Raw genomic sequence first — 24,366 nt, forward strand, 5'->3', positions numbered from 1 at the left:
AAAGTCTGTGCAGCCCAATAAAAATCGGTTAATCCCATAGTACAGAGGCGTGCTTGCCTTGCGTCAAAATCAGACAATAACTTCCTAATAAGCGCAGTTAACGTGCTAATTGTTCAGAAGTGATGTTAGCATGCTAATTAATGAGTCGAGCTTTATTAACATGCTAATTGTGAATGAGCCTGGCTCTAGTAAAATGGTAATCGCTAACAAGTCTGGCTAAGATGTTAATTGTTAATGAGTCTGGTTAACATGCTAATTAGTCAGATGGGCTAGTCTAACTTGCTGATTGTTAACGACTTGCATTCTGCTAACGCGCTAATTGTTACCGAGTCAGGCTCTGCTAACGTGCTAATTGTGAAGGATTCGTGCTCTGCTAACATGCTAATTGTGAAGGAATTAAACTCTACTCAGATGCTAATGGTGAATAATTCCGGCTCTAATAAAGTGCTAATTGTTAAGGATTTTGGATTTTGCCCACGTGTTAATTGTTAAGGAAATATACTCTGCTAGCGTGCATGTTATGCTGCTAGGCTCTCGTCGTCCAGGGAGCGTAACCCCGATAGAATGAGAGCACGGGAGTGCGTCAAGGTGTGTAGGAGTGAGTCCCAGCAGCCTGGGGGTCCGTTTGGATCGCTCTCACTCCCCCAACCCAACTGTCTCTGCAGCTGGACCTCGAGGAGGGCCTCTCTTCCCTGAGGGATTGGCCCCTTGTGCACTTTGACCTGGAGGATCTCGCCAAGGCCAGCGTGTTCCGTGCAGAGCTAGCACTGGTCAGTTGCACCCTGAGGTCAGGGGAACGGGCAGAATCGCTTCTTCTCCGGAGCACATTAACATGCAGGTTGTGACATGCAGTCACTTCCAGATCCATTTTCATATTCCGGCTATTGTTGAATAACCTCATCAACAGGCCATTCATGTGTTTTGTAACCTGCAGCTACGTCTTGACATTTATGGGCTTTGGTTCTTGGCAGCTGTTTCTGGACCTGCGACAGGTCCCGTTTCCTCAGTTTCTGACTGACCGTGGCTCTCTTCAACCTGCAGATCGACTCCAATGATACAGACCTGTTGGACGAGAAGGGGTTTGAACGCCGGGACTCGGGGAAAGAGGAGGACACGTTCCAAGCGTCGATGATTGCGCTACGGGGTAGCACCTGCAGCGCCGACCTTGACTACCAGATGTCACTGCAGTCCTCCACGCCCAAGGTGGGGGAATCGCGGTTGCGCACAAATGTTCTCTGTGTAGGCTGGTCAGCATCATGCTCCTGTCACTCATGTGCTTGTACGTCAGTTATAATGAGCAAATTCCTTGTGTTTTAGGGCTGCAAGCTCCTCTTCCCATCAGCCTCAGGTGCATGTGAGGATAGCGTGTGCAAGATACTAGATTATTATGTACGCCGGTGTTTCCATGGGTGGGTTTCCCCCAGTGTGTCAGTGCCTTCTCGTAGTCTGTTTTTAATTTCTTTTTAACATTAATTCCTTTTATTTAATAGTGTTTAATGATAGACGTACTTTTGGTGAGTGTAGCGGAAACCGATTCACACCTTGAAGAAACTGACCCACCCATTACCCATAACCACGTTGAAATTATAAACCCTGAAGAAAACAAAACAATTATGAGAGAGAGAGAAAAAAAATCACTAGTAACACTACCTGAGTATTTTTGGACAAGGACTTTATAAAGTCAGCAACATAGTGGGAGATTTAGAAAAATAAAGGGGTATATAGGAGAAAGCAAATAATGGACAAACAGTAGTTAGGATAATATGATATATTAAATACAGGGGGGGAAAAAATCATAATAAAAATGGGAATTTCATAATGGCTGCGCTGTTTGGCTGTTCAGCAGAGTTGGGCTGAGGCTTGTGTTGCAAACACACATCCAGCTTGTGTACTATTATGCAGCGTGTTCATACCCCACACGCAGCTGGCGTCCCCAACGCACCAGGTTCCTCCTGGGTCCCACTATTGCTCCAGGACAGCGGGCCGATTGCTGTCATCATCTGCAGGGATTCCCACAGAGCATCAGGTGTGGGAACACAATGGGCTGCATTGTTTCCCTAAATAGCTTGGCACTCCAGGCAATGAGTTAGACAGGAAATGGAGGCTCCTTCATCACAAAAGGGAGCTCAGAAGGACCAATGCGATGTGCTAATTACCAGTCATGGATGATCATAATTGCAATTGACCATGACCCTGTGGCGCACTATGGCTTGTTTCTACCCAGCGGAGCGATCAGGAGGGCCTGGTTTCTGAGCTTCCCCTCGCACCCATGTCGGGACATGATCTCAAGGAGGAGCCCCTATCCCCCTGCCAGATGTCCACGGGGTCACCGCTGCCCCTAGCTGTTAGCTCGAGTCCATCGCTGACATGGTTCTCAGGTTCGGAGGTGGAATTCTCTGTGGGAGAGGCCATCCTGGAAGTGGGTGGCTGTGCCGAGTATCGGCCAGCCCGCAGTGGCGGAGCCTCTCCAGAGACTGGTGGTGAGGACAGCAGCGCTAACTCCTCCCCAATCGGAGAGGTAAAGAGTTCTCACTAACAACCTCGCCTCCGTCCATCTGCATGCGGTGCTTTCTCAGACCACTAACTCCTTCCCCTTTCAAGGAGTAGCGAGTGATGGCTAACAACCAACCGCTGCTGTGGTTTGTATGCAGCGCATTCAAGACCTCATCTGCATGATTTCCAAATGACTTTTGGGTGTTTTTTTTTTTTTTTTTTTTTTTTTTTTTTTTTGCTCCCCCCCCCCCTTCTTCTAAAAGGTTTGGAGGGCCTCGCTGTCTCCCTCCCTGGAGACACAAATATGGTGTCAAGCCAACTTTGGTGTTTATATCCACAGCCTTCAACTTTGCAAACAAACCTGGTGCAACTGACCCAAACGTGCACACGTTTCTCATGATTTTGTTTTTATATTTCGTGGTCAAAGTGTTTGTGTAATAGTAGCTTGTGGAGTGTGAGCTGCCGGAGCGGGATCCTTTGTGTGTGTGTGTGTGTGTGTGTGTGTGTGTGTGTGTGTGTGTGTGTGTGTGTGTGTGTGAGAGAGAGAGAGAACCCCCTCCAGTCCCAGGCTAACCACCACCCACCATGATGAGTTCAGACAAATGCCGCAGATCTTCATGATAGTTTTGAGCTTGCAGACGTGTAATTACACCGAACCTGAGTACAGTGGTGGTGTGAGTGATGGGGCTGCTGTCGGTGCCACCGCTCTTCAGGAGGAAGACGCGTACGTGGACACCGGCGCTATGGAGGGGCTCGACAGGAAAGCCGTCACTTCTGGAAGCAGTTTTGAGAGGACAATCTCTGTCGTCAAGGGCAACTCCAGCCTTGGTATGTCCCCATGTTTCACAGCCCTTTCTTCTTTGTTCATGCGCACGGTGAGGGGTTCTGCAGTGCTGGAAAACATGAAATATGAAATAACAGGCTTAGGATGAGAGTTACTCCAACAAAATACTATTTATGTTTTCATATTCATTATTTAATGGCATCTAAAGTTGGTAACTCTTATGACACAAAATTGAGGGTATATAGTAAACTTAATACACAAATTTTCTGTAGTACATGAATAATGAGAGCAATCAATTCAGCATAATTAAATATTCATATTTAGCTTTACAGCACCAAAAACAGTGATTTATAACTTAATAAGAGGTTGAGACGGCTCTGGAAGAGTTTTTGAGATCACTTCAATTGTGGCTATAATGCGGCAGTGAGGAGAAAGAAAGAAATGGAGGCAACGCTCCTGGAGCTGCTGTGCCGCGGGAGTTACACTCGAGTTGCGTCAGATGATGTATGCCGGGCTGCTGCGCTGGAACTCAGCGGGGGGCGCTGTGCTCTGGGTGCTGAGAAGATCTGAGGGAAAGATGCCAGTCTGTAGCACAGTAATGAGGATAGCGCACCCTCCCTCTATTCTTTATAAACAGTTCTTCCACGGAATTCATATTTGTCTTGTTGTTCCTAATTTCTGAATACGTGTCTTATTAAGGGTCTCCAAAGCTATAACTGAATGCAGTGTCACTAGTGGAGGGGGGATAAAACTTGAGGATAATGACAAAATAATCTAAAATATTACTGTTGGTGGGAAAGGGTTGACTTGAAGTGGAGACTTTTTAGGGCAGCAAATTTTAGTGGTTGGAGTTGTCACTTTACAGTCAAAGAGTCTGGATTCAAATCCCCAGTCCTGTTTTAGTGTCTTTGATCAAGGTACTTGCCCTGCATTGCTACAGTAAAAAATTACACTAATTTATACAGTAGGGTATCTTACTGTAGAAACTAAATGCTGTAGTTTACCGTGGAGAAAAGTCTGACACATGAATAAATCTCAATCATAATAAAAGGACACAGCGGAATTGTCTGGAAAGACCAGACACATGGCACCTCCCAAAAAAAAGGCTGTCATTAAGAGGAGGTGTCGGACGGAGACGCTCTTCACCCGGTCACGTGGTTTGAGGTATTCGATCTGATTCAACTCTAAACCTCTCTGCCACCTTCACTTGAATGCAAAGTTTCATCAGTGTATATTTTTAGAAGTATAATGATAAAATGTAATATATAGCAATATTCTTGGAAAGCCCTTGATCGTCCTTTTAATCTTCTGATTTCCAGTCTTTCCTTAAATCTCCCCATTTGTATGTTCCAGGCGGAGGGTCGAGGCATGTGCTCAGCACGCAAACCTTAGAGAGAGACTGGATTGTCAAATATTTAATCTGCTGAACACGACTCCCGGGAACGTATTGTTCTCATTTTAAAAAAACAGGGCTGTGGGAAATGTTAACAAAGAGATGAATTATACTGAGGTCCCAATAGGAAAGGGTACAAGTGCGCAGTAGTTGAACGCTGGTGCCTCCGTTCACTTAGATGTAAATGCTGCGGTACATTCTTGCAGTGTCTCGGTGCGTATGTACACCTGGCGAACTGTGCTGTAGTTAAACCTGATGGCAGCACAGTGAAAACAGTGGATGGTGTGTCTGCAGGGATGACCGTGAGCGCAGCCAAGGATGGTTTGGGAATGATCGTCCGCAGCATCATCCACAGTGGATCCATCAGCCGAGACGGCCGGGTTGCTGTGGGAGACTGCATCCTGGCCATCAACGGGGAGCCTGCTAGCGGACTGACCACTGCCCAGGCCCGCGCCATGCTGCGCAGACACTCGCTCATTGCGCCGGACATCAGGTACCAACCTTCAGAGGTTGGAGGTGGTGGGAGGTCATCCTGCTGGGCCCCATGCTAGTGTCGAACACAATGCATACATTTATACTGTATGAAGAGTTGGGCCAAAGATTCTGCTGATATGTTCATCACCGCAGAAGAGCAGAGGGTGTTCTCCAGATGGAAGCTGCTATCTTTTCATCCTCCTTTGCCATGTAGGTCAGATCAAACCCTTCTAGGTTCCGTTGGACACCCCACTGGGACTCCACTGCTGCAACTCATGAGATACAGTGCTTCAATAGAACAGTGTCATCCTTATTGTTTAGCATCTGGGGGCGCTGTTGGGTTTGCTTGCCTCCTACTGTTTGCTGCTCCCCAGTGGGAAACGTGCCAATCGCACTGCAATGCTTCTCGTGTTCTAGATCTTCTTGCCCGGCAGACGCCGACTCCTGCCCCTTTTACCTGTGAGTACTGTTGGCTGTGACGCGGAAGGCGAGCCGCTTTCTCACTTCACTCCATTCACACCTCGCCTGTTGGGGGGGCCCCCTGGGAGTTTTATCCAGATGCCTCTGGATTTTGTATCAATGTTTGCGATTTGAGTTCTGAGTGTTGCCACGGTGGTCTGGGATTTCAGGCTCCTCCGGAGTCTCTTCACATCTGTCATCCCTGACAGCTGGAACCCAGCGGTCGAGCTTCTGGGTTTAAACACATTTATATTTGACTTTATTTGACTTTTTTCCTCCAAAGCAACTAATAAGCTACTTAAGCTGACTTACCTGTTTATCCAGTAGGGTAATTTTTAATTAGGTAATCAGTTCAAGGTAAATAAATGGTTTCACCGAAGGTACTGCGACTGGTGGTGGGATTCAAACCTGGATCCTTTGGGTCCAAAGGTTTAAACACTACACCATCTCCCTACCATAATACGTGAAAAGAGTGCAACGTTCTTGTGGGGGAAAACCACTTGTATAGAGTCACAAACTGAATACAGATCGATACAGAAGTGTCACGCATCCTACTGCTGGGGAACTGTGACCGAATTAATGATTTCCCAGAGACGGACACCAGCTGTTGGCTCATTGAGCACTCTGTCTGGATGACCCTCTCACTGTGCCCCCCCCCTTCCACAGAGCACTAACTGCCTCCACTCCATTAACAGTTTGCTGGGTGCTCCCTGGCCACGCCTTCATCTAAGACACCAACAGCCTCACCTGTATGTGTCCCTGTATGCTCAAAGGTGCCATTGTGGGACCTGCAGGTGAAGTGCAGCCTCACCTGTTTGTTTGTGTCTGTATGCAGAAGATACCACGCTTATTAATCTTCCTATCGCTTCATCAAATATGTCGCACTCATTAAGGCATGTAGGTGCGTCATCACTCTTTACCTGCCGCGCCTTTCTCAGTCCAACAGAAACAGTTAAAACTTTCTGAAATTGGAACGTGTCTAATTGGCATTTGTTGTTTAATAAGTCCTTAGGAAAAATGTGCATGTTGCGTAAAATGTGATTAAGATGCTTCCAGACTTGGACGCAGACATTTATGAATGCTCCAGAACCATCTGTTTTTGTAACAATATGGAAATGCGTATGAATAATTCATTTCCCGCTCACCTTGGGCCGCAAGCAGCGGAATATCTGAAATAAGGAGAATTTTGTGCTTATATTGACTCGCGCTGCGAGACGGGCTCAGTGGAACGAGGGGAGAGAAGGAAGGAGACGGAGACAGAATGTCAATGAGACGCTTGTCGAAACGCAGGCCTCTCGGCGCTGCCGTCCTCTGTTGGATCGGAGACGTCTACCGCTTGCCCGTCACGTTTTTTGGCAATATGTCGTTCTCCAGTGTAACTTTTATAGTTATAATTCACGTAAGGTACTGATATTGAAGGTCATAAAAATCACAGGACGGTGAACGCTGTAATAAAAGGCGTCTATCTATTAGCGCTCTCATTTTTGTTTCAAAGTCTCTGCTGTGTAGAGCTCATCGCTATTAAAGTAACAGCCAAAGTACTTTTTATCACAGCTGCGTTTGAGATGTTTACAGAACCTAACTTCCAAACAGTGAGGAACATCTGTATAATCAGCCTTTTGCTGATTGTGACTTGGTGGTACAAGGTACAAACAAAACGAGTTGCAAACAGACTTCCCGGCTGTTATAGTGTTTTAGTTCAGTAGCCAGAGAATATTTTAACAGAACGGAGTTTCGAGTCACTTAAAAAAAAAAAACTAATTCACATTAACATAGACAGCTTAATTTATGGTTTCACGAAGCAGTGCTATATAACCCTGCACCGTGTGTGTGTGTGTGTGTGTGTGTGTGTGTGTGTGTGTGTGTGTGTGTGTGTGTGTGTGAGTGAGTGAGAGAGTCCATTCCATGCCCATTCGCTGATGATGATGTGTGTATTGATGTGGTCGGGCCCGTGTTGATGCTGCCGTGTACGGCTGCTCCCTACTCTTTCAGAATCGCTTACGTGCCGGCGGAGTACCTGGAGGAATACCGCGCCAGCTTGAGCCAAACCTCAGAGGAGACGCACCTCTTACTGCGGTACGACCTTGCTGGCCTGACCGAATCATGGCTGCGTCACCGATTCCTTTTGACTCCTTTCCTTCTTCAGATGTAATGTTCGTCCATGTTCACTGACACATCAGTTTAATACCACATTTTCCTGCAGTAATGGCACAGAACATCACGTTGTGCAATCATTATTTTTAACGTGCATCAGCAGATGAATCGTACCGCGTAAAGAGGTTGTTCTGACTCACTCAGCCCTGTGGCTCTGTGTGCATTAGGCTCTAATGACCCCAGTTACAAAGTACTTATTATACCAGCCCATCCAACCAGAAACAAACGTCCCGTGCCTCCCGTAATGTGAAGGTGCTCTTTGAAGATCTTGTGAAATATCAAATATTGCGAGGAAAGAAATGAGATGGGTTCGCACACTTTAATTTGCTTTATTTTAAACTTGTATCTGTTCTCCAGCTCCCCAGTACATTCATCCACACTCCTTTTGTCCTAAGTTATTTTTTTCATTTACCTGACACTTTTCTGAGGTTGACTTAGTTTGCAGTTTGTACACTGAGCCACTTAGTGATTTACCCATTTATACCGCAGGGTAGTTTTTATTCATCAATTCAGGGTAAATACCTGGTAGGATTTCATTGCACGGTGATGACTCTTAATTACTATTCCATCTGCTGCCCACAAAGGATTTATGCAACTCTTGTCATGGACTCAGGTCCTATACAAAGAACAGTTTTCAACTTATCTGAGCAGCAGCAAGTGGTTGGTCGAGTTGCCTGGGGGGGAAATCCAAGCGACACCGTTGTCATGGGGGGGCTGTGGAGCCGAGTGGTTTGGTGCGTGATGCTAAAGTGTAAGCCAACCTGCGTTCTGTGGCATTCGGCAGAGAGGTTCCCGAGTTGCCTGAGAGGGAGGACGGGGAGGGCGAGGAGAGCGAGCTGCAGAGCACATCGTACAGCACCTGGAACCAGCCGCGTAGGTGAGGCTTCCTTACCCGTCCTCTGTCCGTGTTCACGTGCGTCTCGGCCGTGACGTGAACTTGTGGTCTCGTTGCACTTCGCACCCAGGATCAGAGACTGGGCTGCTGTGTGTGTGTGTAAAGCTCACAATAACTGCCTATAATGCTGTTTCGTCACAGGGTGGCACTGCACAGAGAGCCAGGCAAGTCCTTGGGCATCAGCATCGTGGGCGGCCGGGGCATGGGCAGCCGCCTCAGCAACGGGGAGGTCATGAGGGGCATCTTCATCAAACACATCCTAGAGGACAGCCCCGCAGGGCGCAACGGCACCCTGAAGACCGGCGACAGGATCGTCGAGGTAACCCCAGCGAAGTGGCGTAGACCAAAGAAGTGGTCGTCACAGGAGGGCCCCCTCTGGTGAGTGCGGTGTCTAACGGAGGCGTTCTGCTCTTCCCAGGTAGATGGGGTAGACTTGCGGGACGCCAGCCATGAGCAAGCGGTGGAGGCCATCCGCAGAGCGGGTAACCCTGTGGTCTTCCTGGTGCAGAGTATCGTCCAACGACCCCGGGTGAGACCCCTGTGCAGAAACGCCTCTTGGGGAGGCTTTTTTTAAATTGCGATTTTCTTTTTTGTGTTTATAAAAAAAAAAAAAAAATATATGAATCCGCTCAGTGCTCATATACTGGGACCTTGTACACCAAAAATGTCTACTGCAGCTCATCTAAATAATACCCCTTTTTTTTTAAATAAAACAGGCTTGTCATTCAGTCCAGTGGCCATTTTTTCTACATGATAATTTTGCTCCTACAGCAGATGGGGGGGGGGGAAGGTGATATAAAAATGCCAATGGCCTTTGGTCTGTGTTATTTCAGCCAGTGGAACAATTGGTTCCCGGTTTAGGGCGGTTGCTGCGCTGCTTTCATGCTGGTGTAAGAACAGCTCAATTTAAAAACAAAGTTAAAGCATAAAAAGTGAGAGATCTCAAGAGTCAAGAGAGGCTTTATTGTCATTTCAAATATATACAGCTGGTATAGTACACAATTTAAAAGCATCTCAGTGCTTCCATGTGTGTGTTTTCCTAAGTGTTTCCAGAATTTTTTTTTTTTTTTTTTTTTTTAGTTGACAAACTCCAAACTTGCCCCAGATGGCTGCTGTAATATTCCCCCCCCCCAAGTTGACATTTATTGAGTTAGCTGACACTTTTCTCCAAAGCGACTTACAATGTTAAGGTAACAGTCATTTACCCATTTATACAGCTGGCTCATTTTACAGGAGCAATTTAGGGTAAGTACCTTGCTCAAGGGTACTACAGCCAGAGATTGAACCTGTGACTTCAGGGTCCAAAGGCAGCAACTCTAGACACTACACTACCAGCTGCCCAGAAGTACAAAACTTTTTTGTTGAAAATGAGTAAAAAGGAGCATTTAAATTTCAGGTAACACAAATGCTGTGCTCCGCTCTTGCTGCAGAAAAGGAGCCTTTTAGCAGCAGTGTGTTTATAACCAAAAAAGAGTTAGAGAGCATTTCTTCAGAATGAGAACCACATTATTTAAGCTCTCTTGGTACGGGTTAAAACGGCTTTCTTCACAACATAGTCATACATACATAAGATATAAAGATAAGCGTATTAGAAGGCACCACTTTCCTCCATTATTAGTGTGCTTTTTCTTGCAATAGTGAAAAGCTCTGCAGCAACCTGCAATGGTCATGTGCTTGTTGTATTTTTGTTCACTCAATGACAACATTAAAATACAAGCTCTAAATAATTTTGTTACAGCAATGAAAACTGTATTTGTGTCATTGTCCTGCATAAAAATGCCCTCTCTTTGTATTTTAATTAATTCTAGGTGACTTCTTTTGTCTGAGAAGCAACTTTTTTGCTTATAAGAAACAGAGAGCTCAGTTAATGGGGCGATTTCATGGAAGAATGTGTTTACTCTATTGGTTGGGGGTTTTTTTTTTTTTTTTTTTTTTTTTTGTACTCGAATGTTACTGTGTGTAGTTAATTTGGATGCATGTTGAAAAAAAAATGTAATCTTCCTGTAGTTTTCTTTGCAATTTATTCTGTGTGACACTCCATGTGTGCAGTCCTAATGACTAAGCTCACCTGCACTGTTCACCAGCCAGTCTGCACTCACTGTCCTTTAACACATCTGCATGCTCTGTCCATCAACCCATCTGCATGTGGCTCATCTGTTTGCAGCCCAACTCTCTGTATAGCCCCGCCTCCTCTCCCGTTATACAGAAGGATGCTTCTGCGCTAAAGTCTTTGCTCCAACAGTCTTGCCAGGTAACGGGGTCTGTGTTCCTCTCTGGGCGATTGCGGAGTCCCTCTTGGTTGGGTGCAAATGCAGACTCCGCTTCCTTCTGGCCTTGGCTTGTCCAGAGACGTCATCTGCTTTCAGAGGGACAGTGAGGTCTGCAGCTGGAGAAACATCTCATCAGCGGGGGATCCCAATTTAGATCTGTTCTGCCCTGCCCTGTTTTCTTCACTTTTCCACGATGCATTTGACACACCCACTTTGTGGCAAAAGTTCATAAATCTCAGATTTCTTGACAGGGACAGTTTAACAATCTGAGATTTTTTCCCAAAACCCTTTGCCTGGACAGCCTGGTCCAGTGCAGTCATCAAGCTTAGTGTCTGTTTCAATTGTAATCCCTCTGTTGCTTCTAGAAGGCCCCTTTGCCCTTCCTGCAGTTTAACCCCACCTGCGGACCCCACACGAGCACCACTAACTCCTCCACCTGCCCCTCGTCTGCCCCCCTCCAGGTTAGCAAACCCGCAGTAGCACCTTCTCCAACCAGCCTGCTTTCATCGCCCAAGCCAAAACTCAAGGCTGAGGCTCTTTGCTCCACTTTCCGACAGTGCGGCTGATCTCTTCGACATCTCGTTACCTGCTAGTTTGTAGAGTTAAAGCACTGGGGACTGTGGTAAATCTAAAAGTTCACAATTGCCCTTCCCACACAGTCAAACTTATTCAAAGTGCTGTAACTTGACTGGGTCAACAGCTTACAAACGCTGCTGGCGTAAGCAATCTGTTCATAATTAATTTTGTTTGTAACTCAATAGTCACTGTCACTTTTTATTAATTTCAAGCGATATTAAAATGAGAAATTTAAAATGACTGTCAAAATGAATAAAACTTTAATATAGGTATCACTCTGTATTCCCATATATCGGTGAGATGTATGTTCCTATGGAAAAAAGTCTGCAAAATTAATAAATGCGTTTATGAGTGAGGTTTGGTTTAAAAAAAAAAAAAAAAATCTCTATTATGAATAAAAATACTTTGTTACACTTTTCATATTAACTTTGAGCTACATTAAAAGTAGAACTAATTTTAGATGACTGTGATAAACGTGTTGTCTTAAAGTCCATGTGCAGTGTTCATCTTGCTATTGATCACTGAAGAGCACCAGATGCAAGCTGTAAATACAGTGGATCTGAGTTGTATTATGGTGGTCACACACTCCTATTTTTTTTTTTAGGGTTTTTTACTATCATCTGTTGGCTTGCACAGTAAATACAGATGTCATTCACTCTTATGGAAAACTTGTGACATTAAAAGTCAAAAATAAACTGGAAAATATATTTGTAACTTTGAATATGCGCAACTTGATCCTTTGTAACATGAGGAGCCGATTTTTATCTCTCTGAAATTAAAAATGTGCAACTGCACTTTGGTTGGACTACCCCCCTTAACTGGCTGCAAAAAATACAGCAGATGTTTTGTCCAAAACGTGCAAACTTATGAGTCTCAGCAGATGTGATCACACAGATAGCTATTCGCAAGTTGATTTTGACAGACGTTAAGGTCATAAAGTGACATACAAGTGAAGATCTGAAAGCAAGGGACGCACAAGTTGAATGAGATGAAAATGTAATTTAGTCTGTCTTTTTTATGATTTTAGTCCATCTTTTGTTTCCTGCTCCTCTGATGTCTCCTTCTCACGGTGTTGCTCTCAGCCTCCAGCCCTGGACAATGGAGGGAAGGTCTCGACCAGTGGAGTCCCTGGCAGCGATGAGGTCGGTGTCCCCCCTCTGCCATACGTGTGTTCACTCGCCCCTCGTGGTCCTGCTGCCCCCGCGTCTCAAACGGCGTCTCCTTCTCTCTGTTCCTGTAGGGGGGCGCCGGTCTCTCAACACTCCTCCTCGGCCTCTCCCCAACTAACCCTTTCACTCCTACTCCGTTTAAGGTTTGTGGGTCTCTCTGTGTCGGGTGCCTCCCCACTCTCCCCGGCTTGCGGCGTGTGCACGTGTGACATTAACCAAGCCCCACCCCACGCGTGCTCTGTGCTCCAGCTGTGCTTGAAATCCCAACACACCACCAGCCACACAATATCACAGAAAACCTGAGATTCTTTTAAATTAAATTATCATTTTAGTAGCAACCGAGAGTAATAATTCTGTTAGAAATATAAATTGTTTGAAAAATTGGCAATCAAAAGGTTTTTGATTTTAAAAACTGATTTTGGAATTCCTGGTTTTTCATCAGCAGTGTTATTTAAAAGTTTTGTGTAGTATTATGTGAGATGAAAAAGGTATTTATTTAAAAAACAATGGGGAATTGCTGTAGAACTGTAAAAGTTTGTAAAATTATAAATCAGCGCAGTTAACACAAATCACAGTAAAAATGAAGTGATCAGTACAACTGGCAGGTAGTAAGATGCTCGTCGGTCATTCCCCCTTCAGCACTCCTACACACCTGTGCTCTTGCATAGTGCCCAGGTACTTTTGGCCAAGCTGCTCTGATGCTTGCTGGACCAGTAAGGACTGCTGTTGTCTTACTGATCCATGTGCCTGCCTCACAGCCTCAGGCCAACAAAGGCTCAGAGAGGGTGTCCCCAAGCATTGCCCTGGCCCCACCCACTCTGCCTCACATCGGTGAGACGGACACTGACACGCTGGCCGAGGTCCCAGATCGCCCTGGTCAGGAAGAGGAAGAAGAGGAAGATGAGTTTGGCTATAGCTGGAGTACGTGACACAAGGGGCATGGGGCACGGGGACACAGAGGACGGAGGAATATAGCTGGAATAGAGGGATACCTTCAGGGTTAGCCATCCTTATGAGAAGTGTACTATAACGACACCAGACCACTTATTACACACCTGGTAGCTGCTAACTCAGCCCAACTGCATCTGTAAACAGAAATATATTTCAGACACACTTAAAGAACACAATCATTTACATAATTGCAGTAGCCTGTTTATTCTGTACATTTGATATCATCCAGAATCTGCTGGTGCTGTTCAGTTGTGCCCTCTAAAAGTGCCTTCAGTTGATTTAAACAGAGTTACACAATGAAAGTCTTATTTTTCTGCTTATGTGTATAATTTGGTGGTACAAGCATGTTCTACATGAGCACATGATTAATATAAATTAATGGTGTTTTCAGTGCTTAGCTGATGTACTTTAGTGACCCAGGACTATGGAGAGAGCAGTATCTGCTAGAATGGTCCTTTTAGGTAACTCTGGATGTTCTGAAATTATTAAGACATGGAACTGTGTATTTGTGTCCCCCAGAGAAGGTGGTCCAGCGCTACGGAAGCCTACCGGGGGAGCTGCACATGATTGAACTGGAGAAGGGGGCTGCGGGACTTGGTCTCAGTCTGGCAGGCAACCGGGACCGCTCACGCATGAGTGTCTTTGTCGTGGGTATCGAACCCAGTGGGGCTGCTGGCAAGGACGGTCGCATTGTGGTCGGGGACGAGCTCTTGGAGGTGAGAGCTGTACTCTCGAGAGGCCCGCATTTCCATTGAGCGTGTCCTATTTGCGATTTTTTTATACAGTATTTACCGTAACTGATATTGGCTTAATTTTTTTTCTTTACAAACAGATAAATGGGCAAATTCTGTATGGCCGCAGCCACCAAAATGCCTCCTCCATCATCAAAAGTGCCCCATCAAAGGTCAAAATCATTTTTATCAGGTAAGATCACAGAGGACGGAGACATTGACATTTCCTCCAGCAGAGGGCGATAGTGCCTTTCAGAACTGATCTCTCCATTCAAGGAGTTGTGGCTCGCAGGCCTACATCAAACACCCAGAAATTCTTGTCCTCACTGGGCTCCCCTCTGACCTGCTCCAGGTCCAGAATCATAATCGAAGTCCCCAGAATCACACTCGTGCAGCAGTAGCTCTATGGCCGTCACACTGTTGCTGAGGTCATAGGTTAACCGTTGCGTGTGGCCACATGAAGAGGTGATTGAGGCACAAAGCTCTCTGAGGATGGGTCACGATGGCCATCTCATTTCTGAACAGGAGCACAGAAGCCCTGAACCAGATGGCCGTGGGACCTATGAAGGACCTACAGATGGAGGTATACCTGGCGTTGCTGTGTTGGTCCACCCTGTCTCAAGGCAGGACCTCACCGGTCCTCATCCCTTTACCACTATATCGCTTCGTTCTCCTTTTTTTTTTTTTAATTTTTTTTATTTATTAAAAACTTCTCTCATACAGGGCAAAGAAATAGTTTGTGATTTCAGGTTATGATCAGTAAATTATTACTAGATAGAAACCAGCATGTCCCAGTACCCAGGATCATATCTGAATGAGTATGCACACTTAGCAATGTTCTGAAGATAATTTGTTTTTCATGATTAGCAGGATGTTTGCGCTTCGCCCTCAGCCATCGATGTGGACATGTCCAAATCTGTCGAGCACGTTACACTTTCCAAGGTAAGTACATACGTTCACAGTGTCAGATTTCTAGTTATTTATTTATTTAGTTATTTATTTATTTATTTATTTATTTATTTAATTATTTTTTACTTTTTTACTTCTGGTATGTAGTCGTTGGTGCTTCCTCTAAAGACGCAATGATGAGCAGAACAGAATGGGCACCTGAGGGCATGAAGAACATATAGAGCCTTTCTGTTTCTCTGCAGAAGACTGCAGTGTAGCTGGGTGTGCTTCTTGAGCGCCCACTTCCGCACACCTTGTTTCTCCACTAAGACATCCGTTTTGTTTCCGGTACTGTGACCACAGGACCAGGGTGGACTGGGAATTGCTATTAGTGAAGAGGACACTGCCAACGGGGTAGTGATCAAGAGTCTGACAGAGAGTGGTGCTGCTGCAAAGGTAGGAGGAGTGACCCAAACCACGTCAACAGTTTGGAACTCACTGCTGTCGCTGTTGGAATTGTGCGTCTAGAAATATGACTGCTTAAATGATGTTCTGGAATAGTCCAGATTTGCATGGTGAATGGTTTTGCCATGATCTTCTCAAGACAGAAATGGGGTTGGGGGTTCATAGGTCCTTGTAGGGAGGATCGACATGCATCATGTTTTTGCAGATGAAACCATGTCCTGTTTTTTTTTAGCCTTCATGTAGATCTCCTCCATACTTTGCAGGATGGCAGAATTAAAGTTGGAGACAAGATCCTGGCTGTGGACGATGACTCCGTCGTTGGACACCCTGTGGACAAGGTGAGAGGAGCTTCTCAAACTTGACCGCTCAGGGTTTCTCTGAAAGACCAGATATTGAGGATGCCTGGTTTTTCCACCCCCCCAGGTAATTGCTCTGCTGAAGAAATCCAGGAATACGGTGAAACTAACCATCTGCTCGGACCTCTTGTCCTTCGGCCCTGCAGCACAGGCTTCCGACACGAGAATGCTGCTCACGTGTCACCTGGATCCAGAGCCAATCAGGAGTAAGAGTCAGGGTGGGAAATATGATAGCATTCAGAGACTCCACTTCCTGTTTAACTCAAGTTAATTCTCATTTAATGTTAACGTTATGGTTTCCACATGTTATCTAAAGGAATTATTAAAAAGGAACTCAATAGATAGATAGCCAGGTATTTTTTTGGAAACTGTGTGTGTGTGTGTGTGTGTGTGTGTGTGTGTGTGTGTGTGTTAATCGCTCAATTGCAGCAGCTGTCATGTGTGTCTGACAGGCAGCAGTCGGTCATCAACACCTGCTACCATGGCATCCGACCCTGTGACCTGTCCCATAATTCCCGGCTGTGAGACCACCATAGAGATATCCAAAGGTCGCACAGGGCTCGGGCTGAGCATAGTAGGCGGCTGCGATACACTGCTGGTGAGCACTGAGCCCTGTCTAGTACAGCATGAACGTTCATGACACACCTCAGGATCCGAGTGGTAACTTCCTGCTGTTCCCACCCTTGTTCCTGCCCTGCCGGAAGCCCATCATACACATCTGACCCCACCTTTCCACTGTCATAACCATGTTCCACCCCTTTCTAGGGGGCTATCATCATCCACGAGGTGTATGAAGAGGGTGCAGCCTCCAAGGACGGCCGGCTCTGGGCTGGAGACCAGATCTTGGAGGTGAGCTCCTTCTATTACAGGAGACAGACAATGTGTGCATGCACATGAGCCACTCTCCTTTCTTTTCTGTGGCACCATACACAATCACCAGCCATGGTTTTTGACAGTCAGTATTCTAAAGGACCAATCACCAGCTAGTCGAGTGACAAAACATACTAGAGAACCAATCACATGCAGCAATATTGACAGGTACTATATGTAAGGCCCAATCACAAGCATGAGTACTGACAGCATCAACTCACAAGAACCAAGTCTGAAGCAGGAGTACTACCAATGCTGCCCAACATGGAACAATCATATGCACTGACAAACTAGGGAATTCTGATCCTTCTTAAAATACTTTTTTTATTTAATTAATGTGAAGTTAACTACTTAATGGTGTTAAGCCTCTCTTTGAAGGCAGTCATTTTCACCCATCCAGCTCTTGTGTACTTTGAGTTACTATTCCTGAATCATAGCCTCTTTCACTAGCTCAGATGTTGAGTTCCTGTTATTGACACCCTTCGGGAGATGGCAGGTTGTGTAAACACCTTGATGGTGGGTGACTCAATCCAACAGGTTTTTGTTTCCTGTCAATGAATGACTCACACACCTCACCTTTCTGGAGCAGGTGAACGGCGTGGATCTACGGACCGCCACGCACGATGAAGCCATCAATGTGCTACGGCAGACGCCCCAGCGGGTGCGGCTCACCGTGTACCGCGAGGAAACCCCGCCCCGGGAGGAGGAGCTGTGGGACACCTTCAAAGTGGAGCTTCAGAAGCAGCCTGGCCAGGGCCTGGGTCTCAGCATTGTGGGACGAAGGTGCTGACCCCATCTACATCTGACCATGCCCACTAGCCTCTTACACGCAAATGATCCATAGAAAAAAACCGTTGCATCCAAAAGTATCAAACTTTTACCATCTCTGTCCATGTCATGTCCTAGTTTCTTGAGATCAGAATCCTTTCCAAAGAGCCATTTCCACTCATGCTATAGAATATAGTTTAGCAGGGTAACAGAATGTATTTTACTGAATAATGCTTTATGTTGCTACAGCACGCAAGGTTTAAAAGTAATGCAAATGTAATATAAGGTTTGGAGACCCCAGAGAGACTTTGAATCTCGCCTCCTTCGAGGTATGGACACCCCCGACTTAGGCAAATAGGCCGTTGTTCAGCCCTTTACGTAAGCTGAAGTTTACGTCCATCGAATCCCCCCCCCCATTTCAGAGCAAAGTCTTCTGATTTCCTTCGCATTTGTTGCAAATACGGGTATAAAAAAATTACACAGTATAATTCTCTAGTAAATGTCAGACATATTAAATACTGTAATAAAACATGGGCTTTGTTAATTAAAATTTTTATATTTCTATAAAGCGTAAATTTAATTTGAAAAAAGGCTATTGCTTAAGGTGGGGGTTGCGGTGGCAGAGCAGGTTTGACCAGGTCCTGCTCTCCGGTGGGCTTGGGGTTCGAGTCCCGCTTGGGGTGCCTTGCAACAGACTGGCATCCCGCCCTGGGTGTGTCCCCTCCAGCCTTACGCCCCGTGCTGCTGGGCTAGTCTCCGGCTCCCTGCGACCCTGCAAGGGACGAGCAGTTTCAGATGATGTGTGTGTATGTACTGCATACGGTACTTGTACTGTATTGTACTGTGTGTGCTTACCTTATATCTAGTAGTATGCTGGCACACAAGAGGGTGCTGTCGTGTAATTTATAATTTTTACGTCTGTTATTGGACCTTGATGTTTCTTCGTTATTACTGCTGTTTTCGTGCTTGCTGTTCCTTTCATGTGCTCCCTCACACATGCAGCATCCTTCACGATTCGAAACGGCTAAACCTTGTTCCCATGCTATAGACGATAATCTTTGTTCACCTTCATACTTCCTTATTATTTTCAATTTCATCTCCAAATCAATTGCTGTACGCTTGCGAGACGGTTCTCGTTTTCTTCAAGCGCCTGTTTACCACCAAGCATTGTAAATAATAAAAAGGGTAGAAAATGTGCAAAAAAGCACTACACTAAGGTGAGGAGATGCGTTAACGGCTCAAAATACGCTCGCTTTTCGAACTGGGAAGATGCAGCTTCCTGCCTTTTCTGGCTATGCCAACTATTGCATAATGTATGTAAGATGTTTTGCACAAAATTTTTTTCCGTAAGTCTGGATTTACGTTAGTCAAATTTACGTAAGTAGAGGTTTGTCTGTACTTCCTCTAAATTTGTACAGTAAAAATTATGCAGTGGTGTAAATGGGTAAATCAATGTAAAAATAAACATCTTGTAATATTAGCATAAAGATCTTAAATGATGATAAATGGTTAATAATAATAGACATTAAGTATGAAAAAATAACATGCAGGACTGCAGTGTCTGTTAGCTTGTTTTAAAACATCTGCTGATCATCTTGGTGAAATGAACATAAATTAAGCAAACAGTCTTGTTGCCCCCCAAAGGCTGCATGCACAGCAAGGGTCAGGAGTTTGGAACACATGTCCAGTTAGTTTAGTCTGTTACGTTGTTTGTGTTAGGAGTTGAGGGAGGTCGGAGGTCAGAATCACGTGGGGGTGCCGATGGGTTTGGTAGCCTGGTAAATGAACTCTGTGGGAGAAGCAGAAGAATTGTCTATACAGGTGTCTTATAAACAGCGATTTCCCCCCCCCCCTCCCAGGATTATGAGAAACTGTGGAGTAGTTTAAGATACCCGATAAACATGGATTTGTAGCATAGAGACTGGAGTGTCTCTTCATCCTGGCAGGAACGACACAGGTGTCTTCGTCTCCGATATCGTCAAAGGCGGCGTGGTGGAGGCAGACGGCCGGCTCATGCAGGGGGACCAGATCTTGGCGGTCAACGGGGAAGATGTCCGCTCCTCCACCCAGGAGGCGGTGGCCGGTCTGCTGAAAGTACGTCGAGTCCTGTAGTGGCCTTTGTGTTGGACCCCAGAGAGCCACATTAGCATGATGCTAACGGCTCTGTCTGTGCCTGTTCCTTTGCAGCGCTGCATTGGACCCATATGCCTGGAGGTGGGCCGTTTCAAAGCTGGACCTTTTCATTCGGAGAGGAGATTCTCCCTCAGTAGTCAGGTGGGGCCCTCGGCCGGTCCTTTGTTCAGTGCTGCTACACATAGTTTCTGTGCTGTGGAGGTGATGTTCTTCCATCCCTGATGGTGATTTTTCAGGTCAGCGAAACGGGAAGCTACGGGGTGCCGTGTCACAGCCTTTCAGGGTCTGGGAGCCTTCAGGGAGACACGGAGAACCAGCAGAAAAGCCACGACTGTGAGTGCCTGATACTAACCGCTGCTGCCCCGTGTGGCCGAGAAGTGAATTGTCTGAGCACGTCTCAGTCGTTGTGGAAATACTTGTGTGTCTTGTTTCGTGTTCTATGTTTTCATAGTAAATATCTAAATAGACACATTTAATACAGATTCAGCAACAGGTATGTGGTGGAAGGAGAGATAACAGCTGTAGCTAACCCTGAACAAAGATCTACACAGCCGTGTGGTGGCACTGCAGTATGTGACTGTACACGTCTGGTGTCATGTTGTGTAACAGTGCTTTCCGTCTGTTTCTCCTTTAGTGCTGGACCGTATCGAGATCCGCGCCGTTGAGTTCACTAAGGTCGGCTTCTTTGTCACATCATTTGACGTTGATGAAATGATGAAAGAGGGATGATACTGTAGTGAGCCAATGTGTGTGTGTGTGTGTGTGTGGTGTTTTTCCAGGGACCGACGGACTCTCTGGGTATCAGCATCGCTGGTGGGGTTGGCAGCCCCCTTGGAGACGTGCCCATCTTCATCGCCATGATGCACCCCACAGGCCTGGCTGCACAGACACAGCAGATCAGGGTGCGACACATGCGTGCACACACACGCAGCGGCAGCAGGAAGCATGGTCGTTATATACATGGCTTTCTAATTCCCATTAGGGGCCCTGCTCTTGAACCCTGGAGAAGGGTTTTGGACATGAATCTCTTCAGTAAAACATACAGCTGTATGACATCATCGAGTGTTGAGGTCTCACCGGGGGTTCTTTATGACACCCAGGATCTAGATGTTGTGGTCGCCAAGTGCCACTTTGACTGAATCTGCACACTGAAGATGATGCTGCCAATGCAGAAATGCAGTTATAGAGATGAATTTTTTTCAGTAAAAGCTGACTGCTTGTTCTGTAGGGAGCTCTTCATGTTGACAGGGTCCGACTTGATTTGGCTGGATATTTTCTGCTTGTGCTCTGTTGTTTCTCATATTGCTTCAGACTTCATGTGGAGCTGAGGGTCGGCCATTGGTGAACTGTGTGTGTAAGAAGCAGCGACAGTGCCAAAATGCTGCCAGGAAAGCAATCCCCACTGACCTGCTGTGCACCTCCCATTTTCTCTGCAGATGGGGGATCGGATCCTGGCTATATGTGGGACCCCAACGGAGGGCATGAGTCACAGCCAGGCCGTGTCTTTGCTGAAGAACGCCACGGGTACTGTGCAACTGCAGGTACAGCCTTAAATTCCTTCTGTGTACTTAGCACTTTATTCATTTTTTTTTTGTACATTTGAAGATCTTTCACAGTAAAAAATGTAAAGAAATAGACTAGGCTCCTGGACACACCTCCTGCTGGCAGATTTTGAGTTGATGTGTATACTGCAGTCAGTTATGTACGTGTTGCAGGTGGCATCAGGGGGTGATCCTAGCGTGACAGCCCCCCCTCAAGAGCAGGCAGCCGTCGGACTTTCCCTGTCAGCCCTGACAGCGAGCAGCATCTTCCAGGACGAGCTGGGGTACGACGGCCCGTCCTAGAAAACTGTAACAGCAGTAACATTTACATTTATCACATTTTCTCCAAAGTGAGGAACAACATTGTGCATTAACAACAGACAAAGGATTTTTGACACAGCTTGTGTCTGATACCTCCATGTTGCTGGTTCGCATCCCTCAAATAGTTCCTAAAGAAATGACATTCAGATATCAAATACATAGATAACCATAGCAGATGGTGTTGGACTCATTTATGGAGCTGTCAAGAGTTGGGGTTGAGACCCTTCTTGAATGCTGGGAGGAACCTGGCAGTTTGGAGGGACAGAAGGAACTTATTCCACCACATCTGGGACAAAACTGAGAACCAGCTGGCTTCTGACTGTGGACCTCTTGTGAGTGGGACTACCAGGCAGCAAGAAGGGATAATCAGGTCCTATAACAGAAAGCAGTGACTTTCTCAGTAACCGTAATTAGTACTGGCAGGTCATTTTCAGCAAACTAAAAGTGATCGTTTCTTACATCAACCTCCACAGCACTACCAGTTTGTGAAACTCTGGTGGCTGGATGAGCAAAACACGATAACCAGTATAAAGCTTGTTTTAACCACTGCAAAAATTTTTCAGTGTTTTATTCTTGAGTTCAGAAAATTATTTTATAATAGGTAAAACTGTTTAAATCCATGGAATTAAATGTTTTTATGTCAAAGCTACAAACACACACACACACACACACACACACACACATACTGTCTGAAAACGCTTATCCCAAGCGAGGTCACGGCGAGCCAGAGCCTAACCTGGAAACACAGGGCACAAGGCTGGAGAGAGAGGGGACACACCCAGGGCAAGACCCCAGGCCGTCGCAAGGCACTCGAACCCCAGACCCACCAGAGAGCAGGACCCAGCCAAACTTGCCCCACCTCACTAAGATACATACATTGATAATTTATTCCAAAACAACACATTAATAAACAAACACTAACTAAAAAGATTTACATTGCTGACTGTGAGCCTCACTGGTTCTGAGGTTCTGACCCGACTGTCGGCTGGTCCACCTGTCTCACTGCAGACCTCCCCAGTACAAGACCATCACGCTGGAAAGGGGTCCCGAAGGCCTGGGTTTCAGCATTGTAGGGGGCTTTGGCAGTCCCCACGGTGACCTGCCCATCTACGTGAAGACTGTGTTCAGCAAGGTGAGGGGAGAGAACCTGAAAAAAATCCCAAAGAACCTTTTCCGCCAGGAGTCGTTCTTTTTATCTCCCTGTACCTCCAGTGGACGCGTGGAGTGACTGCTGTCGTATTGCCCATCTTCTCCTACAGGGGGCGGCAGCGGAGGATGGGCAACTGAGGCGAGGAGACCAGATCATTGCTGTGAACGGTCAGAGCCTGGAAGGGGTAACCCATGAGGAAGCAGTGGGCATCCTGAAGAGGACCAAGGGAACCATCACTCTCACTGTGCTCTCTTAGAACTGTGTGTTCACTCTCTCTCACGCGAGCACACACATACAAACATACACACACAGAACTGTTTTTTAAATAACTAGGAAAAAAGAATGTGATTTTTTTTGTGTGTGTGTGAATTTTATGTTCTGCTAATGATAAATTGTATATAGTGACGGTGTGACTCACTCACCGCACACAGTTACTAACTACTGATGCAGCCTGGTGCAGTTAACATTGACTAAGCTAGGACTGTACCTGCTCCAGTCTGACACTTCATACCTTTAAGTTTACCGGTTTACTCCGCTTGGGTCAGTATAGACTGACGCAGACTGAATTGAGCTGAGCTGAACTGCTGTTAAGTCCATGTAGTTTTATAGCTTCTATTAATAATGTCTTAATTATTTAGTTCTATTGCTCTGTACAGGACTGACTGAACTGTATTGAAATCAATGTAGGAATTAAAAGTATTCCAGACTTTTCTGACAGGCTCCAAACCTCAGTGAGAGGTGTCAGGGATAACCAATGAATGACCAGCTGCCAGCTAATGGCACGGCGAGAGGAAGACGTTTATCACCCTCTGTCACAAACAATCCTGTGGTGGCATTCAGGGCAAGCGCGGGGGGTGGGTCCTCAGAATCTGCAGGGGGTCGATACCAGGCGTCCTGTCCTTTCTGAGCTGATATTGGCGATCCTGTGGAAGGTGCCAGGGGGTCGAACCCCATTTTTACTGAGCCGAAATGAGCAGGAGCACAGGGCTGTGGGCTAGAAGGGATCCTGTACCTTCCACATTTCCCCAGCGGTTGGGGTCACAGCGGGTCACAGGGCTGCATGAGACCTTCGTGAATCACCGAGTATTCATTTTTGCAGAGTATTCAATCACCAGTGTTCATTTCCCATGTTTACCGCATCCTTAGGGAGACATTCTTTTATTACTCATTAGTCAGTTTATCTGATTAAACTAAGTGTTTCTCCAGCTGGATAAATGAAAGTGACCTTCAACATACTTGTATTTCATTTTTGTACTTTATTCCCCTATAAAATGTAGTTTCTTTTAGATCATACAATGCGCTGTCTGAATTGAATTGCAAAATGAATAGCAAGTGAATACATAGATTCTACAGTTTTTGCTGTTCATTTCACAAAACAAACATAACAAAATGCGTTGTCACTTAGCTGATGCTTTCATAAAGCAGAACTTGCACTGTTTGATCTATTCATAGAGATATGTGTTTTAGTCAATGAATACAGACTGAATACCTTGAAATAGCAGCAGATGGGTCTTTCACCAGTAAT

The 24,366-nt window shown here is 45.9% G+C and overlaps 1 protein-coding gene across 12 annotated transcripts in view; it reads left to right on the forward strand.

Annotated features, from left to right (window-relative positions):
* mpdz (multiple PDZ domain crumbs cell polarity complex component) overlaps positions 1–24,125 on the forward strand; it is a 37,953-nt gene extending 13,828 nt beyond the window's left edge. For 3 of the 12 annotated variants that reach the window (XM_018759693.2, XM_018759697.2, XM_018759695.2), the window contains exons 18-50: positions 666–770; positions 1,042–1,203; positions 2,225–2,518; positions 3,207–3,321; positions 4,965–5,163; positions 5,562–5,603; positions 7,596–7,679; positions 8,542–8,634; positions 8,794–8,971; positions 9,071–9,181; positions 11,288–11,383; positions 12,581–12,640; positions 12,739–12,810; positions 13,426–13,588; positions 14,138–14,334; positions 14,451–14,542; positions 14,875–14,932; positions 15,217–15,291; positions 15,601–15,693; positions 15,966–16,040; positions 16,126–16,264; positions 16,511–16,656; positions 16,824–16,907; positions 17,518–17,711; positions 19,643–19,790; positions 19,884–19,970; positions 20,066–20,162; positions 20,464–20,504; positions 20,609–20,731; positions 21,266–21,370; positions 21,545–21,654; positions 22,700–22,823; positions 22,951–24,125. In XM_018759693.2, coding sequence (XP_018615209.2) covers positions 666–770; positions 1,042–1,203; positions 2,225–2,518; positions 3,207–3,321; positions 4,965–5,163; positions 5,562–5,603; positions 7,596–7,679; positions 8,542–8,634; positions 8,794–8,971; positions 9,071–9,181; positions 11,288–11,383; positions 12,581–12,640; positions 12,739–12,810; positions 13,426–13,588; positions 14,138–14,334; positions 14,451–14,542; positions 14,875–14,932; positions 15,217–15,291; positions 15,601–15,693; positions 15,966–16,040; positions 16,126–16,264; positions 16,511–16,656; positions 16,824–16,907; positions 17,518–17,711; positions 19,643–19,790; positions 19,884–19,970; positions 20,066–20,162; positions 20,464–20,504; positions 20,609–20,731; positions 21,266–21,370; positions 21,545–21,654; positions 22,700–22,823; positions 22,951–23,097 — 3,909 coding nt within the window. In that variant the 3' untranslated portion in view covers positions 23,098–24,125. The remainder of the gene's footprint in view (positions 1–665; positions 771–1,041; positions 1,204–2,224; positions 2,519–3,206; positions 3,322–4,964; positions 5,164–5,561; positions 5,604–7,595; positions 7,680–8,541; positions 8,635–8,793; positions 8,972–9,070; positions 9,182–11,287; positions 11,384–12,580; positions 12,641–12,738; positions 12,811–13,425; positions 13,589–14,137; positions 14,335–14,450; positions 14,543–14,874; positions 14,933–15,216; positions 15,292–15,600; positions 15,694–15,965; positions 16,041–16,125; positions 16,265–16,510; positions 16,657–16,823; positions 16,908–17,517; positions 17,712–19,642; positions 19,791–19,883; positions 19,971–20,065; positions 20,163–20,463; positions 20,505–20,608; positions 20,732–21,265; positions 21,371–21,544; positions 21,655–22,699; positions 22,824–22,950) is intronic. The other 9 variants (XM_018759694.2, XM_018759696.2, XM_018759699.2 and 6 more) reach the window with 9 other exon arrangements.
* The last annotated feature ends 241 nt before the right edge of the window (positions 24,126–24,366 follow it).

Source organism: Scleropages formosus, chromosome 5 (assembly GCF_900964775.1).
Source record: "Scleropages formosus chromosome 5, fSclFor1.1, whole genome shotgun sequence".
NCBI classification, from domain to species: Eukaryota; Metazoa; Chordata; class Actinopteri; order Osteoglossiformes; family Osteoglossidae; genus Scleropages; species Scleropages formosus.